Source organism: Arachis stenosperma, chromosome 3, assembly GCF_014773155.1.
Source record: "Arachis stenosperma cultivar V10309 chromosome 3, arast.V10309.gnm1.PFL2, whole genome shotgun sequence".
Taxonomy (NCBI): Eukaryota; Viridiplantae; Streptophyta; class Magnoliopsida; order Fabales; family Fabaceae; genus Arachis; species Arachis stenosperma.
This window is the reverse complement of record NC_080379.1, coordinates 162909387-162930463: the sequence shown is the minus strand read 5'-3', so window position 1 is coordinate 162930463 and position 21077 is coordinate 162909387. Positions and strand designations below refer to the sequence as shown.

The 21077-nt window shown below is 31.3% G+C and overlaps 2 protein-coding genes and 1 pseudogene across 2 annotated transcripts; 2 read left to right on the top strand and 1 right to left on the bottom strand.

Moving 5' to 3' along the window:
- The first annotated feature begins 8711 nt into the window (after positions 1–8711).
- LOC130968149 (probable serine/threonine-protein kinase PBL3) lies at positions 8712–11498 on the top strand. The gene is made up of 6 exons (XM_057893256.1): positions 8712–8956; positions 9069–9412; positions 9518–9653; positions 9958–10094; positions 10185–10308; positions 10862–11498. Exons 1-6 carry the CDS (start codon positions 8890–8892, stop codon positions 11317–11319), a joined length of 1266 nt encoding a protein of 421 aa, XP_057749239.1. The 5' UTR covers positions 8712–8889; the 3' UTR covers positions 11320–11498.
- Positions 11499–11624: 126 nt separating this feature from the next.
- On the top strand, positions 11625–14672 carry LOC130968148 (L-type lectin-domain containing receptor kinase IV.1-like; annotated as a pseudogene).
- A 1067-nt stretch (positions 14673–15739) lies between these two features.
- On the bottom strand, positions 15740–19434 carry LOC130969894 (F-box/LRR-repeat protein At4g14103-like). The gene is made up of 3 exons (XM_057895802.1): positions 18303–19434; positions 17000–17158; positions 15740–16908 (listed from the first exon to the last, which is right to left on the bottom strand). Exons 1-3 carry the CDS (start codon positions 19341–19343, stop codon positions 16573–16575), a joined length of 1536 nt encoding a protein of 511 aa, XP_057751785.1. The 5' UTR covers positions 19344–19434; the 3' UTR covers positions 15740–16572.
- Positions 19435–21077: the final 1643 nt, after the last annotated feature.

The window sequence follows — 21077 nt, the reverse complement described above, 5'->3', positions numbered from 1 at the left end:
AAGAAAAATATAACTAAATTATATAATACAACATAATATTTCTAAAAATTTATTTTATAGTAGTTCTAATGTCAAGATATTTATCATCATATGTGGTATAATCTAATTTCACAATTATTTAAATATTGTTTTGATGAAAAAATCGTATTATTTATTTTGAAAAAAGATATTTACTCACTATTATAATTTAAATAGAATATAAAATAGATATTAAACCATTTTTTTTAATAATTACTTAGTCACAAATATCTATCAAGGACATGAAATTTAAGAGCTTACAAAATAAATATAATACCTACAACTTTTATACTACCATGATAAGATGATATGATTATCATAAGTCTTTTTAGCATAATTTAAACAGAACAACATATAATAATAAAGAAACAATCAAATCAAAAAATGTTATAGAACACTTATCATACACTACGACTGTTAGTATTGAGGAAGCTTTAATATTTGTTCCCGTAATATTTCAGACTATAATATTTGTCAAACAAACAATTAATGAAATACTCATTCATACCTTCTCATTTTGAGTACATTTATACATAAAAAAAAGAGTTGAAACAGCAAAAACTATAAAAATGATCATTTTTATAATTTTGTGTGGCTATCTATATATAGAAGACCAAAAGACCATGATTATCTAACAAAATTAATTTTATTTATTGCATTCAATTTGAATAAGTAAAAAATCATATTATTTTAGTTTAGTCATTAATTCACATTATTTAAATCTAGCTCAATAAATATCGTTTGATTTGATTTACTTATTAGTAAAAAATATCTCGAGATTTATTTATAGATTTATTATTTTAATGATTAATTAATTAATCACAGATAATTATTATAATTAATTTGGTTTAATAAATTAAAAAATACTAACAAAACATTAAAAGAAATAAACTAAAAAATACTACCAAATCAAATTGATATAAATTATAATAAATTATGTGATATTTAAATATCTAATCAAATCAATTAGTTGATATAGTTAATTTATCATAATAAATTATATTTAATGAGTTAAATGAAACACTTCGCTAAACACTTTCATATATATATATATATATATATATATATATATATATATATATATATATATCACGTCAACTCCATCATTAATTAAGTGTAGAAACTTAGTTTTTATATAATAAAATAAATAATAAATAGAATATATGAGAATATGATATGTGACATATTTTAATTATGAAATTGGTATTATATAATAGATTTTTTCTGAATCCTTATTGCTTGTTCGTTGCTATATTTTACGTAATTACTTAGTAATTTGCGCCTATGAAACTACCAACTACCTAATATTATGATTTAATTAATAAGAATGATGACATTAACATTTTTTTATAAGTCTTGTTATTATTTATAATTAGAAAATAGTCATAAATAAATTTATTTCTTTAATTAATGTTAGTCTGTTGTCAAATTCTATATTACCTTTAAAATTTTAGCGTAATTGAGTCTAATTTCTACATTTTGAAATTAATTTATTCGAAAAATTAATATGTAAATCACATTATTATTACAAAATTACTTTTTTTAAACATAATTGGTGGTGCTTATTTGAACCATTAAATTTAGTTTCTAATGATATTAAAGTCAACCTATTTTATTATCTTGTGCCTTCAAAAAATTTACACGACTGACATAAAAATATAACAATTGAAAAAAAAATTATTACAATGAGTATATTCATTTTAACAAATATTCTTCTATCTAATACTATAAAAAAATACATTGGCCACTTTGAATTGTTACAGGTCAATTCTATCCACAGTAGTAAAATACCTAAATTGAGATATATTCATCAAACAAATAATCAATAAACACTCATCTGTACTTTCTATTTTGGGTCCATTTATACATAAAAGAAATTATACATAAAGAAAAAATAAAAGAAGAAAAGAAGAGTTAAAATAACAAGAGCGAAAAAAAATTACGATTCTTATGATTTTGTGTGGTCATCTATATATAGTAGACCAAACAACTATGATTATCTAACAAAATTAATTTGTGTTTATTCACTCAACTTGAATAAGTAAGAAATTATCTTGTTTTAATTTAGTCCTTAATGCACATTATTTAAATTTTGCTCAATATGTATTATTTGATTTGATTATTAGTTAAAAATATCTCAATCGCCTATTTTATTCATAGATTAATTATTTTAATGACTAATAAATTAATCAAATTAATTAATTAATACACACGATAAATTTGGTTTAATAAATTAAAATAAATAAATTAAAAAATGCTAACACAATATTAAAGTAAATTAGAAAATATTATCAAATTAAATTGATATAAATTATAATAAATTATATGATATTTAAATATCTAATTAAATCAATTAGTTGATATAGTTAATTTATCGTAATAACTTGTATTTAATGAGTTAAAAGAAATATATCAAAAAATATTTTCAAAAACATGTCACATTAACTCTATCATTAAATGCAAAAATCCAATTCTTATATGACAGAATAAATTAGATTGAGATATTTAATATACCGATAGATTCAAATTTAAGAGTTTAAACTCACAAATAAGATTAGAGTAAACATTAAACCTATCTTATTTTATCTATTGTCACTCTTACACGTTAGTCCACCACCATTTTGATTAACTATCTTAAAATTCATAATGAATTGTATGTTAAATGTTTAATATCCAACGAAGAGTCTATTTATAGATTAACATGCAATCAATTATAATAAAAAATTAATTTAATATTAAATTAAATTAATATACAATTATCACAAAATATAAAATAAATATTATATTAGCAATATAATATCAAAAAATATATTTAAATCTTAACCAAGTTGAGTTGGTCTAGTGGTTAGCTCACTAGTTCGTTTAAGCAAGTGTTGGGGGTTCGAATTCCGCCTTATGCATGCAGCAACTCATTGGCCAGCGACAAACCCTTAAATAGAGCTCAGTACCGCGACAAATTAGTCCTTAGCCTGCCAGGTTGAGAGATACCGTGAAAAACCAAAAAAATAAAAAATACTTGAATTTTGTCACAAAACTTTAATCTTTTAAAAACTACAGGTTCATTTTTCAAATGGTCATGTACCCTTATTTTTTTATTTTTAATAAGCTGTTATTTTTTTTCAGGGTAACTTTTAAATTTTAATAAGCTCATTATTACAATGATTCGGCCAAGGAGAGAAAATAAGAGAAATAAAAAGTGAAGTCAGCCAACAAGCGTATAATTAACGAAAAGAAGACGAACACAGAAGACAGAACTTTTTTTTTTTGGTGACTCAGAAGACAGAACATTTAAATGGCAGTCAAGTCAACACTAGTTTATTTTTTTAATAATGAAAAGAAGTCCTATATATTTTGATTAAAAAGAAAATATCCTGCTAATCTGCTATGCTACTGTTTTGCATTTTTTTCCTTTTTTTTCTTCTTTCTGTCAAATTGTCCCTGTCACATTAGAAAATTGGAATAAATGAATAACACGTATTAATTAGTACTTGTGGGCAAGTATATCTCTAGATTCTAATAATAATACATAATATAAAAATTTAATTTTAATATATTGATATGTAAAATATTTTTATAGAATTCTATAATATAATATTTATTTTTTTAGATAATTATTTGTACGATTTATAAAAATAATAATTATTTTATATATAAAATACATTAAAATTAAATACATAATATAATATAATGGGTTGACTAGTTTGGTGCATACTGGCGGATTGATCACGGGTAAAATTGTAGACAGAATTTTTTTGGATATTCAAGATTATTATATTGACAAGCAAATCTAATTATATTTGGTTCTCAAATTTGTACACATGCTTTATTTTATTTCTAACGTATTAAAATATATTAACTTATAAATAATGCTATATATTCAATTTTTTTATAAATTAAATTTAATTAAATTAAATAATAAAATTTAAAATAATATTAGTTATAATTAATTTTTATTATGTTAAATTAATTTAATTAAATTTGATTAATAAAATATTAAAATGTGTAGTATTATTCTAATTTTTAAAACTATATTTTATAAATTATTTTAGTTTTTTAATCAGTTATATTTAGTCATTCATTACTACTTTGTTAACGTGTCATGTTAGATATTAAGATATTAATTATTTAATTTAAAACATTAGCAAAATAATAATATTTAACTGGATAAGAACTAAAATAATAATCTTAATGTAATTTTAAATACTAAATTAATATATCTGACTGAAATATCTAAAAATGAAGGTAGTTCTGGCAATTTTGGATGCTAATTAGTAGGGGGAGTGTGCTATACGGATAGGATTAAGATCGGATACAATCCAATTAGGTATTTAGGTGTGATATATATATATATTTGAAAAAGTATAGGAAACAAATGTATAACTAACTAAGAATTGAATAATTTAATTAATTATAATTATTAATAATTAATTTTAAATTTTTTAAATTTAAAATCTAAATAATTAGAAAGGGATTAATTAAACCTAATAAAAAATTATAAAATTTTTTTTCTTTTCTTCTATATTAACCTACACACTCCAATAATAATATATACAGATTCTCTCTCAAGAAATTCGCCACCAAAGAAATATAATCATGCATGAAGACGATCTTGTTCTTAGCCGATTCTTTTGGAACACCACTCTTTGTACGCCAAACTGTTTTAGGTACTTTTCTTGGATGTTGATACTGTTCTAACTGATCTAACCACAGTCGTAGTGAATGATGATGCAAATGAAACTGAAAGTGCCTCCACTAAAAGTGCTTCACTTGAGGAGTTTTATGAAATGGAAGAGATTTTTAGCAATATAATTGATGGACAGGAAGATAAAGGTGAATATGATTCTCATGCTATTAATGACAGTGCTGTCTTTGATGAAAATCATAAAGAGGTTGGGAAGGGGGAGTTGGATTTTCACGACTTTTAAGATTGTACGCCCGATGATGGGCTTTAAAAACGGTTCGATGAGATAGATTTTGGTATTAATGAAGTGAAAGACATTTCTATTGATAATGTGAAATACAAGCTTGATGAGAGCATGGATTTAGATTCTCATGCAGTGAAGGACATTGCTGTGAATGATGGAAAAATTAAGTCAACCGCTGTAATATTTTGAGACATAAAAACAATGAAAATCGATGTAGATGTTAACCAGGAAATGGTAATCCAAAACAAATCTGATGAAGATAACAAAGCTATAGAAAGGGACTTAGAATCCAAGGCAGGGCAGCAGATAGTTGATATTGCAAGACAAAAATAAGGTAAACTTATTCCATTGGCTCCAAAGAAATAACCTCCATCAAACTCAAAGCCAATGGAAGATTCAATTACAACAAAGCAAAAGACTAATCAGCAAGAAATCAAGGTACAATTAGAAGTTGTTTAAGGAAGGAGTAATGAAATATCTTAATGTTTAACAAAAGAAATGTCTAGCTATAGGATTTAAAAAAATCATTTAATTCTTAAAAAAATAGAAATATCCACATCATTAATACAAAAAATTCAAAAAATACATTAAAAAATATCTATTTAGTATGAAAAAAAAAAAACATTGTAATGTTTAGCAGAAGAAACATTCATGTATATTAACTTATCTTTATTAAGTCAAGTTTTGAAATTCAATCCATTAAAAAGTTGATAGAAATTGGCTGGACTTCTCGACGAAACTCTTTTTTTTTTTTTATTAATTTTCATTTTCCTTAGCCAACTTGGTTGGCATCTTGTTCTTCTTGTGATGCTTTCTTTGACCGTTTTATCGCAAGAAACTACGAAACTTTTCTTCCCTTTGGACGCAAGCCACTCATTCATGAATCATAATCATCTGTTTTGACCATTTTGTCCTTAGTTTGTCCAACCTAGAATTAGATGTTTTTGGATCGATTATAATAAAGTTTAATTATTTGATAACTTTTATTAAATTTATAATTAGAATTTTATATATATTATTTAATAAATTTTTATATTATTTTTAATTTTATAATTAAATTATTTTAATATAAAAAATATTAAAATTAATTGAATATTTTTTTACAAATTAAATATATCTACAATTAAAAATTTATTTAAATTTTTGACTATATAATGTTTTAAAAAAATATTCTATTAATTTTAATATTTTTAACATAAAATTATCTAATTATAAAATTAAAAATAATGTAAAAATTTAATTAAAAAAATTTAAATATTTAATTATAAATTTAATAAAATTATATGAACTAAAAATAATTAAACTTTATAATAAATATAATTTTCTAACTAAAAAAAGGTATAAGTATTTATTATTCCTTGTAACTCAGTACTATTATTCTCAGTTCTTAAATTAGTGAGTGATGTGAATACGTGATGAGTGATGTCAAGATTAAATAACTCAAACTGATGGTAAACCTTAAAGAGAAGCCGATTCCAATATGAATTGTTTCTATTAAAAAGAAAATTATTCAACTAATTGAATTTGAATCAGTCATTTGAAGGCAGTGTCAATTCAACACTTTTTATTGTTGCAGAACTGATATGACGATGAGTGATTGCATGACTGGGTTCTTCGTCACAGTTCCCTTATCTATGTTTCTCTTAGTGTTGCAGTAAATTATTCATTTATTTTGTGAAAGAGACATAATCGGTTTGGAACTAGGTTAAGGGTACCGAAGTAAATGCAGTGGGGGTATGGACATTGGAGAAGATTAATAGAGTCCCCACGCGCTTCCCGTGTCTCTTTCAAGTTTCAAATGGACCGTGTCTTATTGAGTAAAATTTTTTTTTTCATGTTTAAAATAGTCTATTTATCTACTTTGATTACAAAAAAATTTTGGATTAAACATTTTAATTTTCAACTAAAATTAATTATTCAATTGATTTTTAATGATTTTTTGTTCAGTTAATTCTAACAGATAATAAAATAGTTTCCGACAACTTTAATAGGAGACAAAATAGTCTCTGACCCCTTTTATTTAAAACGACATTGTTTTTTTTAATTTCTATCATATTTCGTATAACCCTAATATTCTAACACTGCAACTTCAAACTACACAATACATATTCTATAACTTCAATGTTCACAAGAAGAAAAGTATTCATACTCAACAAACTAATAATTATGTCTTTGAAGTAGTTGTCATCTTTGATGGATCCCATGAATCTAGACAGCAAATTCGATTTGTTAAGATCCATCATCGTTGCCATCTCCCTCTCCCTCTGTCTTATCATCTCTATGGTCACATTGTCCACCACTCTGATTGCTTCCTTCATCTTCTTCTTCGAACCAATATTCAGTAATCACTTCATTTTTTATATGAGCGCGATGACGACATTGCTCGCTGTACTGATAGCTTGGATGCGAGGTCGAAACTGTTTGCCAGCTTGAACTCCGAGAGAAAAGGAATGAAGTACTCAGGATCCATTTCAAATGAGAATTTGCATATGATGTCGAAGGAGAATATTCTCATGATGTTCTAATGTCCAACAATTTATATTTTTAACGGGAGAGTGGAGAAAGGCGTGCCTTTGGAGTAGTTGTGGAACTTGATCTTGGAGATGTGGTGGACGTTGTCGGGATTAGAGGTGATGCTGTTATCAAAGACATGGGGGTAGATGCTTCTAGTGGGTGAAGTGCGGAAGATGGAAAGAAGTGGGTATACCAATCACAAATATTTGGGAAGTGTATGTGTGGTCGTTGAGATAGGTGCGACACACGTAACAGTTACACCATGACTTGATATTAAAATTGAAGAGAAAGAAAGAAAAGATCGAGAAGAAGACTTTGAAGGTGAAGAAACGAGAGTATAAATGTTAGGATTATGCAAGATATGATGAAAATTGGAAGAGAACGGTGTCGTTTTCGAACAGAAGAGATCAGGGGCCTTTTGTTCTCCTATTAGAATTGCTAGAGACTATTTTGTCTTCCGTTAGAATTGATGGAACAAAAGACCTAAGTAACTGACAGAGTTAATTATTAGGAACCAATCAAATAATTAATTTTAGTTAGAGACTAAAGTGTCCTTTCCAAAATTCTTTAGAGACCAAAATGAATAAATACTATTTAAAATAAATGTTATAAAATACATATTAAGATTTTTATTAATAAAAAAATTAATTTTAATAAATCTATTGAAATTAAATTTTATAATTTTAAAATTTTTAAATATAATAAATTAATTTATATATTTAGAGTTAATGTTAGCCAAATTTAAAATGAAACGATATATTTCTTAACTTATGTACCCAAATAGATTAACACGAGCATGGTAGTGCTTATTTATTGACACATGAGTTAACTACTATTCACTTAATTTTTTTATTTCTCTTTATACAATCAAAACAAATTGGATCAAAATGTTTTAAAATAAAAGAATTACTAAAATAAAAATAAGAATTCAATTATTTTTAAATGAAAACAATATGATAAAAATTATAAATTTAAGAAAAATTTTTAAGTGTACTGTTATATTGGTCTTTCAATAATTTTTAACCATTAATATTAATTATAAACAAAATATATAATATATATAACTAAGATCAACGATTAAAAATTATTAATACACCAATATAACCAATATGACGGTACACTTGAAAATCTTCCTAAATTTAATATTGAATGTAAAGTTACCCCCTGATTTCCTCGCATCCTTTTCCAAGCAAATTAATGACAAGTGTGAACACACACAATGTTATTTTGTTTTCAACAAAAGAGGGTCCACCTTTTTGTGTCTCTCGGAAGGAACTTTCGTTACATGTTCCCTGTTTTTTGAGGGTCTCTCTTCTTGTTGTTCAGCTTGATTATTTGTTTCTTGTTACCTCAAAGCAACTCATCATTTCTCTCTTTCTTCAAGCATTGCAGAGTCTGTGAAGTTAAACAGTTGGCGGCTAATAGCACAGTAATGGGTAACTGCCTAGATTCCTCAGCAAAAGTGGATGCTGCTCACAGTTCAAGGACTTCCACTTCTGGTAACCACCCTTGTCCCAATCTCATCAATCTCTCTCTATGATAATAGTGCCTGCTATCTGTTTGTGAAATTGTCTCATTGAAGGACTAATTTAATTCCATCAACAACGCCAGGGATTTCGAAAGCGAGTCGCTCCTCTGCGGCCTCAAGCTTATCCATCTTGTCACACAATGGAACCAGTGATTCTTCATCTTCATCTGCATCCGCTCTTCCCACGCCGCGCTCCGAGGGCGAAATCTTGTCTTCTCCGAATCTCAAGTCCTTCGCTTTCAACGAACTGAAGAGCGCCACAAGGAACTTTCGTCCGGATAGTCTCCTTGGTGAGGGAGGATTTGGCTATGTTTATAAGGGGTGGCTTGATGAACACACTTTTACAGCTTCCAAACCAGGATCAGGAATGGTTGTTGCTGTCAAGAAACTTAAGCCTGAAGGTTTTCAAGGTCATAAGGAGTGGTTGGTAGGTTCTTGCTTTCAAAATAGGATAGTATATACAATTAACATGCTTTTATTTATTTCAATTATGCACTTGGTCTAATTAGTGAAACCTTTAATTAATTTGTAGACCGAAGTTAATTACCTGGGACAACTTCACCATCATAACCTGGTTAAGCTAATTGGTTACTGCGTGGAGGGGGAAGATCGGCTGTTGGTGTATGAGTTCATGCCCAAAGGGAGCTTAGAGAATCATCTGTTTAGAAGTAAGTTACCATAGCCATTACACTTTTCCCTAATAATTTCAATTTATTCGGCTATTTCTTTATTCAAACAGTCATTAACAAAAGGGGGAAAAAACAACTCAGAGAAGTGGAAAGAAATAAACACCTACTGCTCCCTCCTTAAAAGCTATGTCCTTTGTAGTCAATTATGTTATGTCAAAATTCTTTATTCAGTTCCGTGTCAGTGGTTGCCAAATTTTTTAGTTTTTAGTTTTATTTTTATTTTTTATTCCGATCACTATCTGAACTTAGGATGGTAGTTTCATGGTTTTGTTATATTTGACAGGAGGACCACAGCCACTTTCTTGGTCACTTAGGATGAAAGTGGCCATTGGTGCTGCCAGAGGTCTAACTTTTCTTCACAATGCCAAATCACAAGTCATATACCGCGATTTTAAAGCTTCGAATATCCTACTAGATGCTGTAAGACAAATTAGAATAGACTTCAAGTCATAATTTCTTCATCATTATTTTATTATGCAAAATAATTTATCATGATGCATTGCGTTACAGGAGTTCAATGCAAAACTCTCTGATTTTGGCTTAGCCAAGGCTGGTCCTACTGGAGATAGAACTCATGTCTCTACTGAAGTTATGGGTACTCGTGGATATGCAGCACCTGAATATGTAGCAACAGGTCTGATTCAACTTTTCATAAATTGTTATTGGTATTTTATATTGCTTCTACTTTTCATGGTTAGTGGTCTTAAATTATTGAATGCCCCCTTTTTTGAGGGTCTAGTAATTAATCTGATCAATTATTTGGTATCTTCTCTAGTTCTCTTTAATATAAGACTGATGATTGAATGTTCTAATTCATTCTCCTAATTATACTTCTAATTCTTAAATGAGTAAAAATTTAAATACATGTGATTTTTTGAAAGATAAAAAAGAAAAGAATTCAATACTTCCTTATTTAGAAACTAGGAAGATAATTAAACGAATGAGTTAGGATTCCCAATTATTTTTTCAAACTGCAAATGTCTGGCATTGCTTCACTCTGGCTCTTGGGTTCGGTGGGGTTAATATTTTTCTTTAGAGTTCTAATCCTTGCTTCTGAAAACTGGAAAATCTGTGCCTCAAGTTCAGATTGTTTTGTTGTACTGCTTCATTGTGTATATCAGAAGCCAACTTATTTAACGTCTTATTTTATCCCGAATTACAAATTAAAAAGCTCTCAAATTTGACAGGGCGGTTGACAGCCAAAAGTGATGTATATAGCTTTGGGGTTGTATTGCTTGAGCTTTTGTCTGGAAGACGTGCTGTTGATAGAACAAAAGCCGGTGTCGAGCAGGACCTTGTAGACTGGGCGAAACCGTATCTAGGTGACAAAAGAAGACTATTTAGGATTATGGACACCAAGCTCGAGGGTCAATACCCACAGAAAGGAGCCTACATGGCTGCTACTCTTGCTTTAAAATGCCTTGATCGTGAAGCCAAGTTAAGGCCGCCAATGACAGAGGTTTTAGAAACCCTCGAGCAGATAGAAGTCCCCAAAACTGCAGCGCGAAACTCTCAATCAGGGCAGAAGAGAGTACATGTTCCTCCAAGCCCAAGGAAGTCTCCTGGACAGAATCTGTCCCCCATGAATGTCACTCGAACTTCATACCCATTGCCGCCTTGCCGAGAATCCCCTCATGTACAATAAACCTTATGATCATCTGTATATAAATTCCTTTATTTATGAGATTGCGTTTTTGACAGGAATATAATGAGGTATTCATTTCTCCAACATAAAACTTTTGTACCAAAGAATAATATAGAAAGGAATATGAACACCATATTTCCATTAGCTATGGAAGTCTGCACAGGGGTGTTTCCAATGCATGTTTCTGTTTCAACGTTGGTTAACTATTATAGTAATGAGATTCGACTAGCATGGCCACATTGCTTTCCAAGACACAAAAATGTCCGTTTCCAAGACACATTAAAAATGACTGCATTTTTCTTTTGTTTTTGTTCTTTGTTTTACTTACCTGAAGCCCAGCTTTAAATACAATTGGATCAACTTGAGAACAGATCACCCGATCCATGAGCTATTATGAAGGAGCTACATCCTTTTAGTTCTATCAGTAGCTGGGGTTCTTCCAAATGATTTCTGATTATGCATTCCCAATGAGCTCTAGTTTCCCTAAATCAACCCCAACCTCAGACACTGCTGGTTGCTGCTAGGGACTAGAATATATAGGCAGCTAAGTATTAACAAATAAGACTTGGATTTTAAAGGTAGAAAATAAAACTTGGATGTTAAACTGAAGGTAACATTAAATTCTAGTATGTAAACTTGTTTGGTAAGTGAGATAAGTATAGGGTTCAAACATTTCTTTCTCGAGACCAAAAATGTATATTTTTTGCTCTCTAAATATGCAGAGACAACAAACACTAAAATAGAAATTACTTGGATAAATATTGTGTTTCTATTTTTGTACTCACTTTTGATATCTGGTGACGGCTAACGGTGATGTAGGTAATTTCCCATGGTAGTTTCCAGTGACCTTGGGTAACTTTTCTTCTGGTTACAAAGTTAGTACAAGTAGCACTTTACCCTAAAGAATTTAGGGACTGTGAGCTAGGCAAAGGGTGAAACATGCCGGGCTATATGCCTATTGTTTCCGTGTGGACCCGAGATGAAGGTTTGAAAAGAAATTTGTGAATTGTGGAGTTTTGCCCAAAACCAGAAGAAGCAGATAGATTGCATACTGTAGCCATGTCTCTGAAGCTTGCTGCAGTGACACTTTTGCTGGTGGAAGTGGCAGCCGGTGGAGATACCAGTTTCATCTTTAATGGATTCCAATCATCACAGTATAATCTTACTATTTTAGCTGAGCTCACTTCCAATGGCCTACTCAAACTCACCAATGGTGAGTCCCTGCAAGAAGGACATGCTGTGTATTCATCCCCTGTGGTTTTCAAGAACAGCTCCAACAACGGTAGCGCCTTTTCTTTCTCCACCTCTTTTGTATTTGCCATAAGACCTCAGGCTGCTGAACTCAGTGGTCAAGGTATTATGTTTGTGGTTTATCCAGCAACAAAAAGTCTAACTGGTCTTCCAGGCCAGTACTTTGGTGTCTTTGATCAGGATAGCGTGGGTAACAGCAGCAGCCATGTTTTTGGCGTGGAGCTTGATACTGCTATGAACCTGGAGTTTGAGGATATCAACGACAACCATGTTGGCATTGATATCAATGACTTGAAGTCAGCAGCATCGGCAGTTGCAGGATATCATAACGATGATGGTATTTTCAATGCTTTGAGACTTGCTAGTGGCAACCCTATACAGGTATGGGTGGAATATGATGGGATGAATAAACAAATTAATGTTACTTTGGCACCAATCAACATTGATAAACCAAAACAAGCTTTGCTATCGTTGACCAAAGACCTTTCTCCAATTCTTGAAGAGAATATGTATGTTGGCTTCTCTTCCTCCACGGGTATGGGTACTGCTTCGCAATATATTCTGGGTTGGAGTTTTGAGATCAATGGCCAGTCTCAGCCACTTGAACTATCTCAACTCCCAAAGTTGCCTAGGAAAGGTGATAATAAACATAAAGGGTATAAGAAGGTGGTCTTGGCAGTTGCATTGCCTATGATATCACTCATGTTGGTTCTCTTGGTGACTTTAACAGTTAATCATGTCATCAAAAGGAAGAGGTTTTCTGAGCAACTTGAAGACTGGGAGCAAGAATGTGGTCCTAGTAGATTCAGGTATAAAGATCTCTACTTGGCTACAAAGGGGTTCAGGGAGAAGGAGCTATTAGGAAGGGGCGGATTTGGTAAGGTCTACAAAGGTGTGATAGTGATAGCAGCTTCCAAAACTGAGATTGCAGTAAAGAGGGTATCCCATGAGTCCAAACAAGGTGTAAGGGAATTTGTGGCAGAAGTTGTGAGCATTGGCCGTCTTCGCCATAGGAATCTGGTTCCCCTTCGAGGATATTGCAGGCGCAAAGGAGAGTTGCTTTTGGTCTATGACTACATGCCAAATGGGAGTTTAGACAAGTATCTCTTTAACAAACCAAAACTGACCCTGAATTGGAGCCAGAGATTTAGAATCATCAAAGGAGTTGCTTCGGCTTTGCTCTATTTGCATGAAGGATGGGAGCAAGTTGTGGTCCATAGAGACATAAAGGCCAGCAATGTGCTACTGGATGCAGAAATGAATGGTAGATTAGGGGACTTTGGTCTTGCAAGGTTGCATGACCATGGAAGCAATCCTCAAACTACTCATGTTGCCGGAACTTTCGGGTATATGGCCCCTGAACATATCAGAACAGGTAAGGCCACTACAATATCTGATGTATTCGGTTTTGGTGCATTTCTACTTGAGGTTGCTTGCGGAAGAAGGCCCACGGAGAAAACAGAGGAATGGTTTGACAATGCAAATCTTGTTGATTGGGTGTATGATTGCTGGAAGAAAGGTGGGATTCTTGAGGCAAAGGATCAAAATTTGAGCACAGATTGAGAGACAGAGGAGGTGGAATTGGTGCTGAAACTTGGTTTGTTTTGCTCCCAGTCAGAGCCTACGGTTAGGCCGAGCATGCACCAAGTTATGCACTACTTAGAAAGGGAAGTTCCTTTGCCAAATTTATCTTTGCTTAGCTTACCTTCCACATTCAGACACCATACTCAAGACTTGCCGAATCCGGCTTCCCCGGATAGGCCATTGCTCCAGACTTCGGTCGTTGAATCAATTCTCTCAGGTGGTCGATGATTCTAGAAGGCTCCATTTGAACTATTTCGTGTGGTTTTATTCTTAAGTCTTCCATGGAACTGAGCTTGTGCCCAACACTTTGTTTTTTATTGTCAAAGTTAAATGAGTTTGATGCCACACAACTGAAGTTTGAACAAGCAATGTGGGCTATTACCATTTGAATATGGCACACATTGAGTGGTATAGCATCATTGAGCACCTCAAGTGATATTCTTATTAGGTGTTTCTAGAACAATGAAAAGATTAAGATTTTCAATTTTGTAACAGCTCAGGTCAGGTGTGACCGTGTGAAACAGAAAGTTTTATTAAGTATTAACTCTTTAGTTCCCATTTCAATTGAGTGTGATGCAGCTTACTAACAAGTGGGTTGAAAGTTAATTATTGTTCACATGGAAAAAAAAATCTACTAAGATCGGATATGATAGTAAGTAATTAATCTTTTAATTAAAGATTTATAATTTAAGTACTGCAAATGGAAAGAAATTTTATTAAGAAGGATATTTAGTTAGAGTATTCTAAATACAGAAGTTAAGAGTAAACAGAATAAAAGATATCAGATTTATTTTGGATTTTCCATATATTTTTTTGAAAGAGAGAGAAGAATTATCAAAAAGAAACTTACCCAATGACGTCAATTGTTGCAATATGTGGTACCTTGAATCACTTGACACAGTATGAAAAGTTCAAGAGAAGATCTAGAAGCTAGAAATCATCCTAGGATTTGTAATGTCACAAAGAAATGTAGTAGTTTTTATCAAATGATACCAAGGGTTCCCCCAAACACTTCATAGAACACAGAGAATGTTGTAGCTGAAAGTTCTGGTCGTTGAAGTGTTCGAGGGAACACTAGGTACCACCCGATGATCCATAACATAATGCATGTCCTTGCATGGTGCTCCATTTATAATGCTCTTCCTTTGCATTGAGCTGCAAATATTGCTATTGTTCATTGGGAACGAAGAGTGAGTGAACCTGGACGCAACATTGGTCCATATAGGGATTTGGAGCATATATATAAATAAGAATCAGAATAATATTTATTGAGATCGAGTCGAGTGGCCACATGCTATTCTGAAACCATGTACTCTCTCTATGTAAAGTTGTTGTATGAGGTGTAACCTTTTCAGACAAGTGTTGGAGGGAATCAAAGATTGTGAGCTCAACTTTGATGTCATATAAATGTCTCTTCTACCGAGAAGAACAGGATCTTTATATGTACAGTAGTCGAGTTAACATGATTCTTTTGTCTGCATATCACTAATTAATAAACAATAAACAAATTTGTTTTATCTTTTAGACCAGATAGATAATCACAATAATCTGTAATGGTTTGAGTTCATCCACTGAAATGAGTAGTACTTGCTTCATTAACATATATTCTCACAAAAGGAGAAAAAGTATAAACTGGAAACATTCTAAAGAAAGCAGAGAGTATTATTAAGTACACATAACTATGACAATGACTTAAAGAGATTCAGAACTGATCTTCTCTCTTAGCTTTTCTTGATCTGATTCTTAACATCACTTAGCTTCACCAATTCTGAACCCACAATCCTTCTCCTTTGCATACATCATGACCAGGTTCAATGCTACACAAAATCTTGACCTACTTGGACTTCTTCTTCTCCACACAAACAGACTTTAGTTTGTGAGCATATGCATATTTTCACCACTATAAATACAACAGTTTCAGTGCATTGTTCCAAACCATGGCTAATCCTAGATTACTACTACTCAAGCAACAAGCTTGTCTTAGTATTTGAATGTTGGCTGTTTCTTGGAGTTCCTCTGAACACTTCACACATGAGGCTTAATTAATGCCAATAATGAGTCCTTTCCATCAGTGAAGTGTTTGGGGGAACTTCAGGATTCAACTAACACGGTACAATAGTTTTAGACATCATTGAAAACCAAGTTGAAGAAATTGAACCATGTTCATTTCACTGAAGTGTTTGGGGAAACTCCCTCTAGAGAGTTCTGTGCATGCAGTTGATCATTGCACAATACTAGTGATCCACACACTAGTAGTTTCATGTTTCTTATTTTCCTAATCTGGGTATAGAAGAAATAATGTTATCTATATTACTTATTTTTTCAACACATTATCCTACCTCATAGGCTCCATTATTTTCTTGATTTTGCAGCGTGCTGAGCATCATCCTTGCATTAATCACCTTGAGATAATAAGGGCTATGGCTGACAGCAGAAGAAAAATTTGACAGGTGATGAAAGATGTTGGGCTTGTTGGTATAGAAGATGATGAAGCCTGTGCCTGCCACCATTGTTCCAAGTTTGACAAACTTGTGAACTACTCCATTTACCGTTTCCCAAGTAAACTCTTCTACGTGGGTCTATTATCATCTTCTGGAGCTGTCTTGCATTTTGAAGCAGATAAACCGCAATCTCAATCTCACTTTGGTGACCTCGAATTCCAGTTATTGTAACCTCCTTCAGATTACTGTGTGGACAAGCTTGCAGCCAACTTGTTGCCCTGAACTCCACATCAAATTTCATATGGGTCCATATCTGCATCAATACACTTGTAATTAAGTGAGAAATAACAAATTTCTTAGATGATCGTTATTCATTTTTTGTTTTATATAGGATTATAGCGTACATTGAGGTCTAATCTTGTGAGGATTGGGCAACCTTTGAGCACAATCTCTATCCAGCAAAAATTCTGTTGATGTACGGCTTCTTTTGTGATTATCAAGTGTCTAAGATTTGGAAATGTGGGAACAATGCTGTTTGCCATTGTATTAACTGGCACATAAGTCTGCATCAAAATTTTCATCAACATATATCATTTCACACTAATATTTAAATATTATTTGATGGTATGGACAAAAGACAAAAATAGAAACAAAAAAACTTTTTATTTTTGTTATATTCATTTTGTATTTATTCAAAAAAGAACAGAGGGAATATATATACAAAACTTTTATTATAAGATATAATAGGAGTTAATCCTCAATTTTATCTTTTAATTTGTACTTGAATCTTAATTTAGTCCTAAAATTTAAATTGTCTCTATTTAGTGCCAAAACATTACAAACTTACTCACATTAGTCAAAATTTTCACACACAAATATTAATAAAACACTGATATAGACCGTCACAAACCAGGCTAAAACTAGAACATGTAAATTGGATTTGATGCTCAAATAACACAAAAGTGACTCGTATCACTTGCTTTGTGAAGAAAAGTTTGGTTAAACGTCATTTACAATATTATTTTTGGGCTATTTGAATGTTAAAATCAAAACAAAGTCATTCATATCAACATTCCGTTATATTTTTGCGTCAAAATTGTTCTAATATGAGTCATGTTTATAATGTTTGGAGCTAAATAAAGACTATTAAAATTTTAAAAACTAAATTAAGATTTACAACTAAATTAAAGAACAAATTGAATATTATCTCATGATATTCTATTCTATGCTTATCATTCATTATAAACGTATTTTCATGGTTTTTATCTTTAAAATTAAATATATCTGTAGAAACAATAACAAATATTATTTTGAAATAAATTTTGTCTATTTTCTCACTAATAAAAAATAAAATATCATTTTTATCGTGATAAAGTTACCTAAAAAAGTAAAACTACTGTTGTATTTATAAAAAAGAGTTTCGTTGAGTAAAAATATCTAAATCTTCATTTTTTCGTTGATTTTATTTAAAAATTATCCAAAATGTTAATGCGGTGCTGGTATGCATGTAATGGAAGAAAGTAGGTAGGAGTGATTTGGTTTTATTGGTATAGGTGATGATGAAGAATGAATTAAAAGAAAGAGGAGGATAAAGAAGAGGAAGATGATGATGGCAAAATTAAAATATGAAAAATAGATTTAAACGGTAAAAGTAATTTGAAACTTATTCTGTAGTAACAAATTAAATGGACATTGAAAATGACATACCCTGCAGTAACACTCGAGGAACAAAGTTTGAAGCTGAGGAAGGTCAATGGCAAGCCTGGAATATTGAGACATCTCTCCGCCTTGATCACTACCCAAAACCATACGACACGAGAAAGATTTAAGGTTTGGAGTATCAAACATGGTCTCAATCATATACCAGGTTCCGGTATACTCCATGCTCTCCAAACTGGAGCTTCTAAGCACAAGTGCCTTTAGCTTGTGACAAAGATTCACACTCAGGTGCCTCAATTTTTGGCATGAAGGGTACTCTATTTTCAAGTACCCCATGTTGTGACATTCCGAGAGCCTTAACCATTCAAGGCTGTGACAGCTGGCCAGCAAAACCTGCACCTGTTCGCCACCCACCAAATCGACCTCCTCGAGGTCGAGAGTAGTGATGGTGGCGAACCCCGGGTTAAAGGCCGGGTGAGGCACCAGCGCGCAATGCGCTAGGCGCACGTGCTTTAAACACGAGTTTACAAAAGCAAATTCTTTGTTGAGAAGAACCTCGCAAGGAAAGAGCAAAAGCGCTCCATACGATGGAGCGCTTAGCTCATGGCTTTCGGAGAAACAGAGGTCAATCTCATCAACCTTTCTATCCAAGGCAAATCCAATCCATTGAGCGAGATCGTGGCAACCGTGTCCACCTCGGCGGAAAGTGAAGTAAACGCTCAATCTTTCAATTTTGGAACGGAAATTAGGGTCAAATTGACTCAAGCCTAACAGGTAAAGGTTAACCCTGTTCAAAAAAGCCCAAGTCCTGTCGCACTTGAGTTTGAACCTTAATGTTGCACTTGAGTGATGAGAAATGTCTGTGACTGCATCTTGTTGTGGGTTTAGAAAGTTATGGGCATCTAGAACGAGATTGTTTGGGGTTTTCCAGACATTTCGCCACGTGGAAGACAAGACACTGGTCTTAGCGGCTTCTCTAGTGGTAAGAAAAGATAGAATGTTGCACAAAATGGGAGCGGGAAGGGCAGTAAGGTAATCTTGATCACCACCTTCTTCTACCGCTCCCTCCTTCTGTTTCTTCCTTTGCATGTTTTTTTTCTTTTTCTTTTTCTTGAGAAAAGAAAATGGAGCAAAGGGAAGGGAAGAAAGTGTGCAGGGAAGGCGGTATATATATCTGTGAGCAGGACGGAGAATATGTAGCATTTGGTTGTCTTTCATTATTCATCTATTCTTGTTTCTTAAGATGGACGGATCATTCAAAGACGTGGGAATAGATTGAAACCAAGCATAAAAATTTCAAAATTAATTAAATGGTTCGTTAATTTGTCTATTTTATAATTTTATCAAATTTTTATATATATTTTTAATTAAATTTTTATTAGAATTAGTAAAATATTCAGTTAAATAAAATAAAATATTTAATTAATTTTAATATTTTTATTATGATAGAAATTTAATTATGAAATCTCACATAATATAAAAACTTTATTAAAAGTTATATATAAAGATTTAATTAAAAATTCGATAAAATAATTAAACTTTACTCAAATTGCCGTCCCTATCCATATCTTTTATTTCCGCTGCTGCACATATCTACGTCTAGATATTATTTATCCTCGGGGAGCTTCTATCTTCACAAAATAAAAAATCAAGACTTCAAAAGATTCTCAAGCTGGCCTATTTCTCATTAACAAAAAACCATGTCGTCCTTATAAATCTTCAAGAATAATTTCAAAATGGTTGTAGTGGAAAATCAAATCTAATACTTTTTAACTATTAAGGTGTTGTTTGTATATATACAAGTATTAGACTATAGTTAATTTTGCACTTTTATATGATTAGAAAATTATATGAGACATATTGGCATGTTGTTTCATGGCGCCTTGGTGTAGCATCAGAAAAACCGAAGGGATATATAGTATGGTTAAGTGGCGGTGGATGAGTTTCCAAATGTTACCGATGATAACTAATTAATAAGATTTGACCACGTTGATTTATATATATCTTCATGTTATTATATTACATTATATCTTATCTTCTATAAATCCTTCAGGAAGTTTCCGGAAATCTTCACTCGCTTGGACGATGGATTCAATAATAAATTAATAACCATATATTAGATTATTATGAACCTACCTACACCAGTAGATAAAGCTTTACATGCATATCTGATCTAAAATAATTCTCAATTTGATCAAATTTATATGTTTCTGTATTTTTTAAAAATACAAGCATTTTATTTATATTTAATAAATAAAAATGATATGTTTATACTTTTCTTAAAACTTTAGAAGATGCATGGCGCCGCGCCACACAAAATCCCTATGGTTTCGCCAAAGGCTATTAGAAGCTACGATTTCAGTTTTCTTACATTATTATTGAATAAGTCGTGGGGATCAACAATTCAATGCTTAACACTTAACAAGAAGTGCTTAAATCCAACTTAATCAAATGGTTAAATTGTTTTATTCCCCGTCTGAGAGTCCGAAACCGATCAAAATTGCTTATTCCTTTTTTTTTTTTTAAAATAGATTATTCCTTGTTTTTTTTTTTCCGAATAAGTGATGATAATTGTTTGCAATTTTAGGGGTTAACGGTATAACCATAATCCATGAATCGAACTTATTATCTCAAACGTATAAAAAATCGTATATCCGGTACAGCGTTACATATGATCATTGATCAGTTGCTGATTTTTATAGTGTTTATAAGTTGTTGCTTAAATTTTGTCAAATTTATTTTTATAATAAATTTTAATTTTAAAAAATTATTTATTTTTATATTTTTTAAATTAAATATTAATTTTTAATTTTTTTAATAATA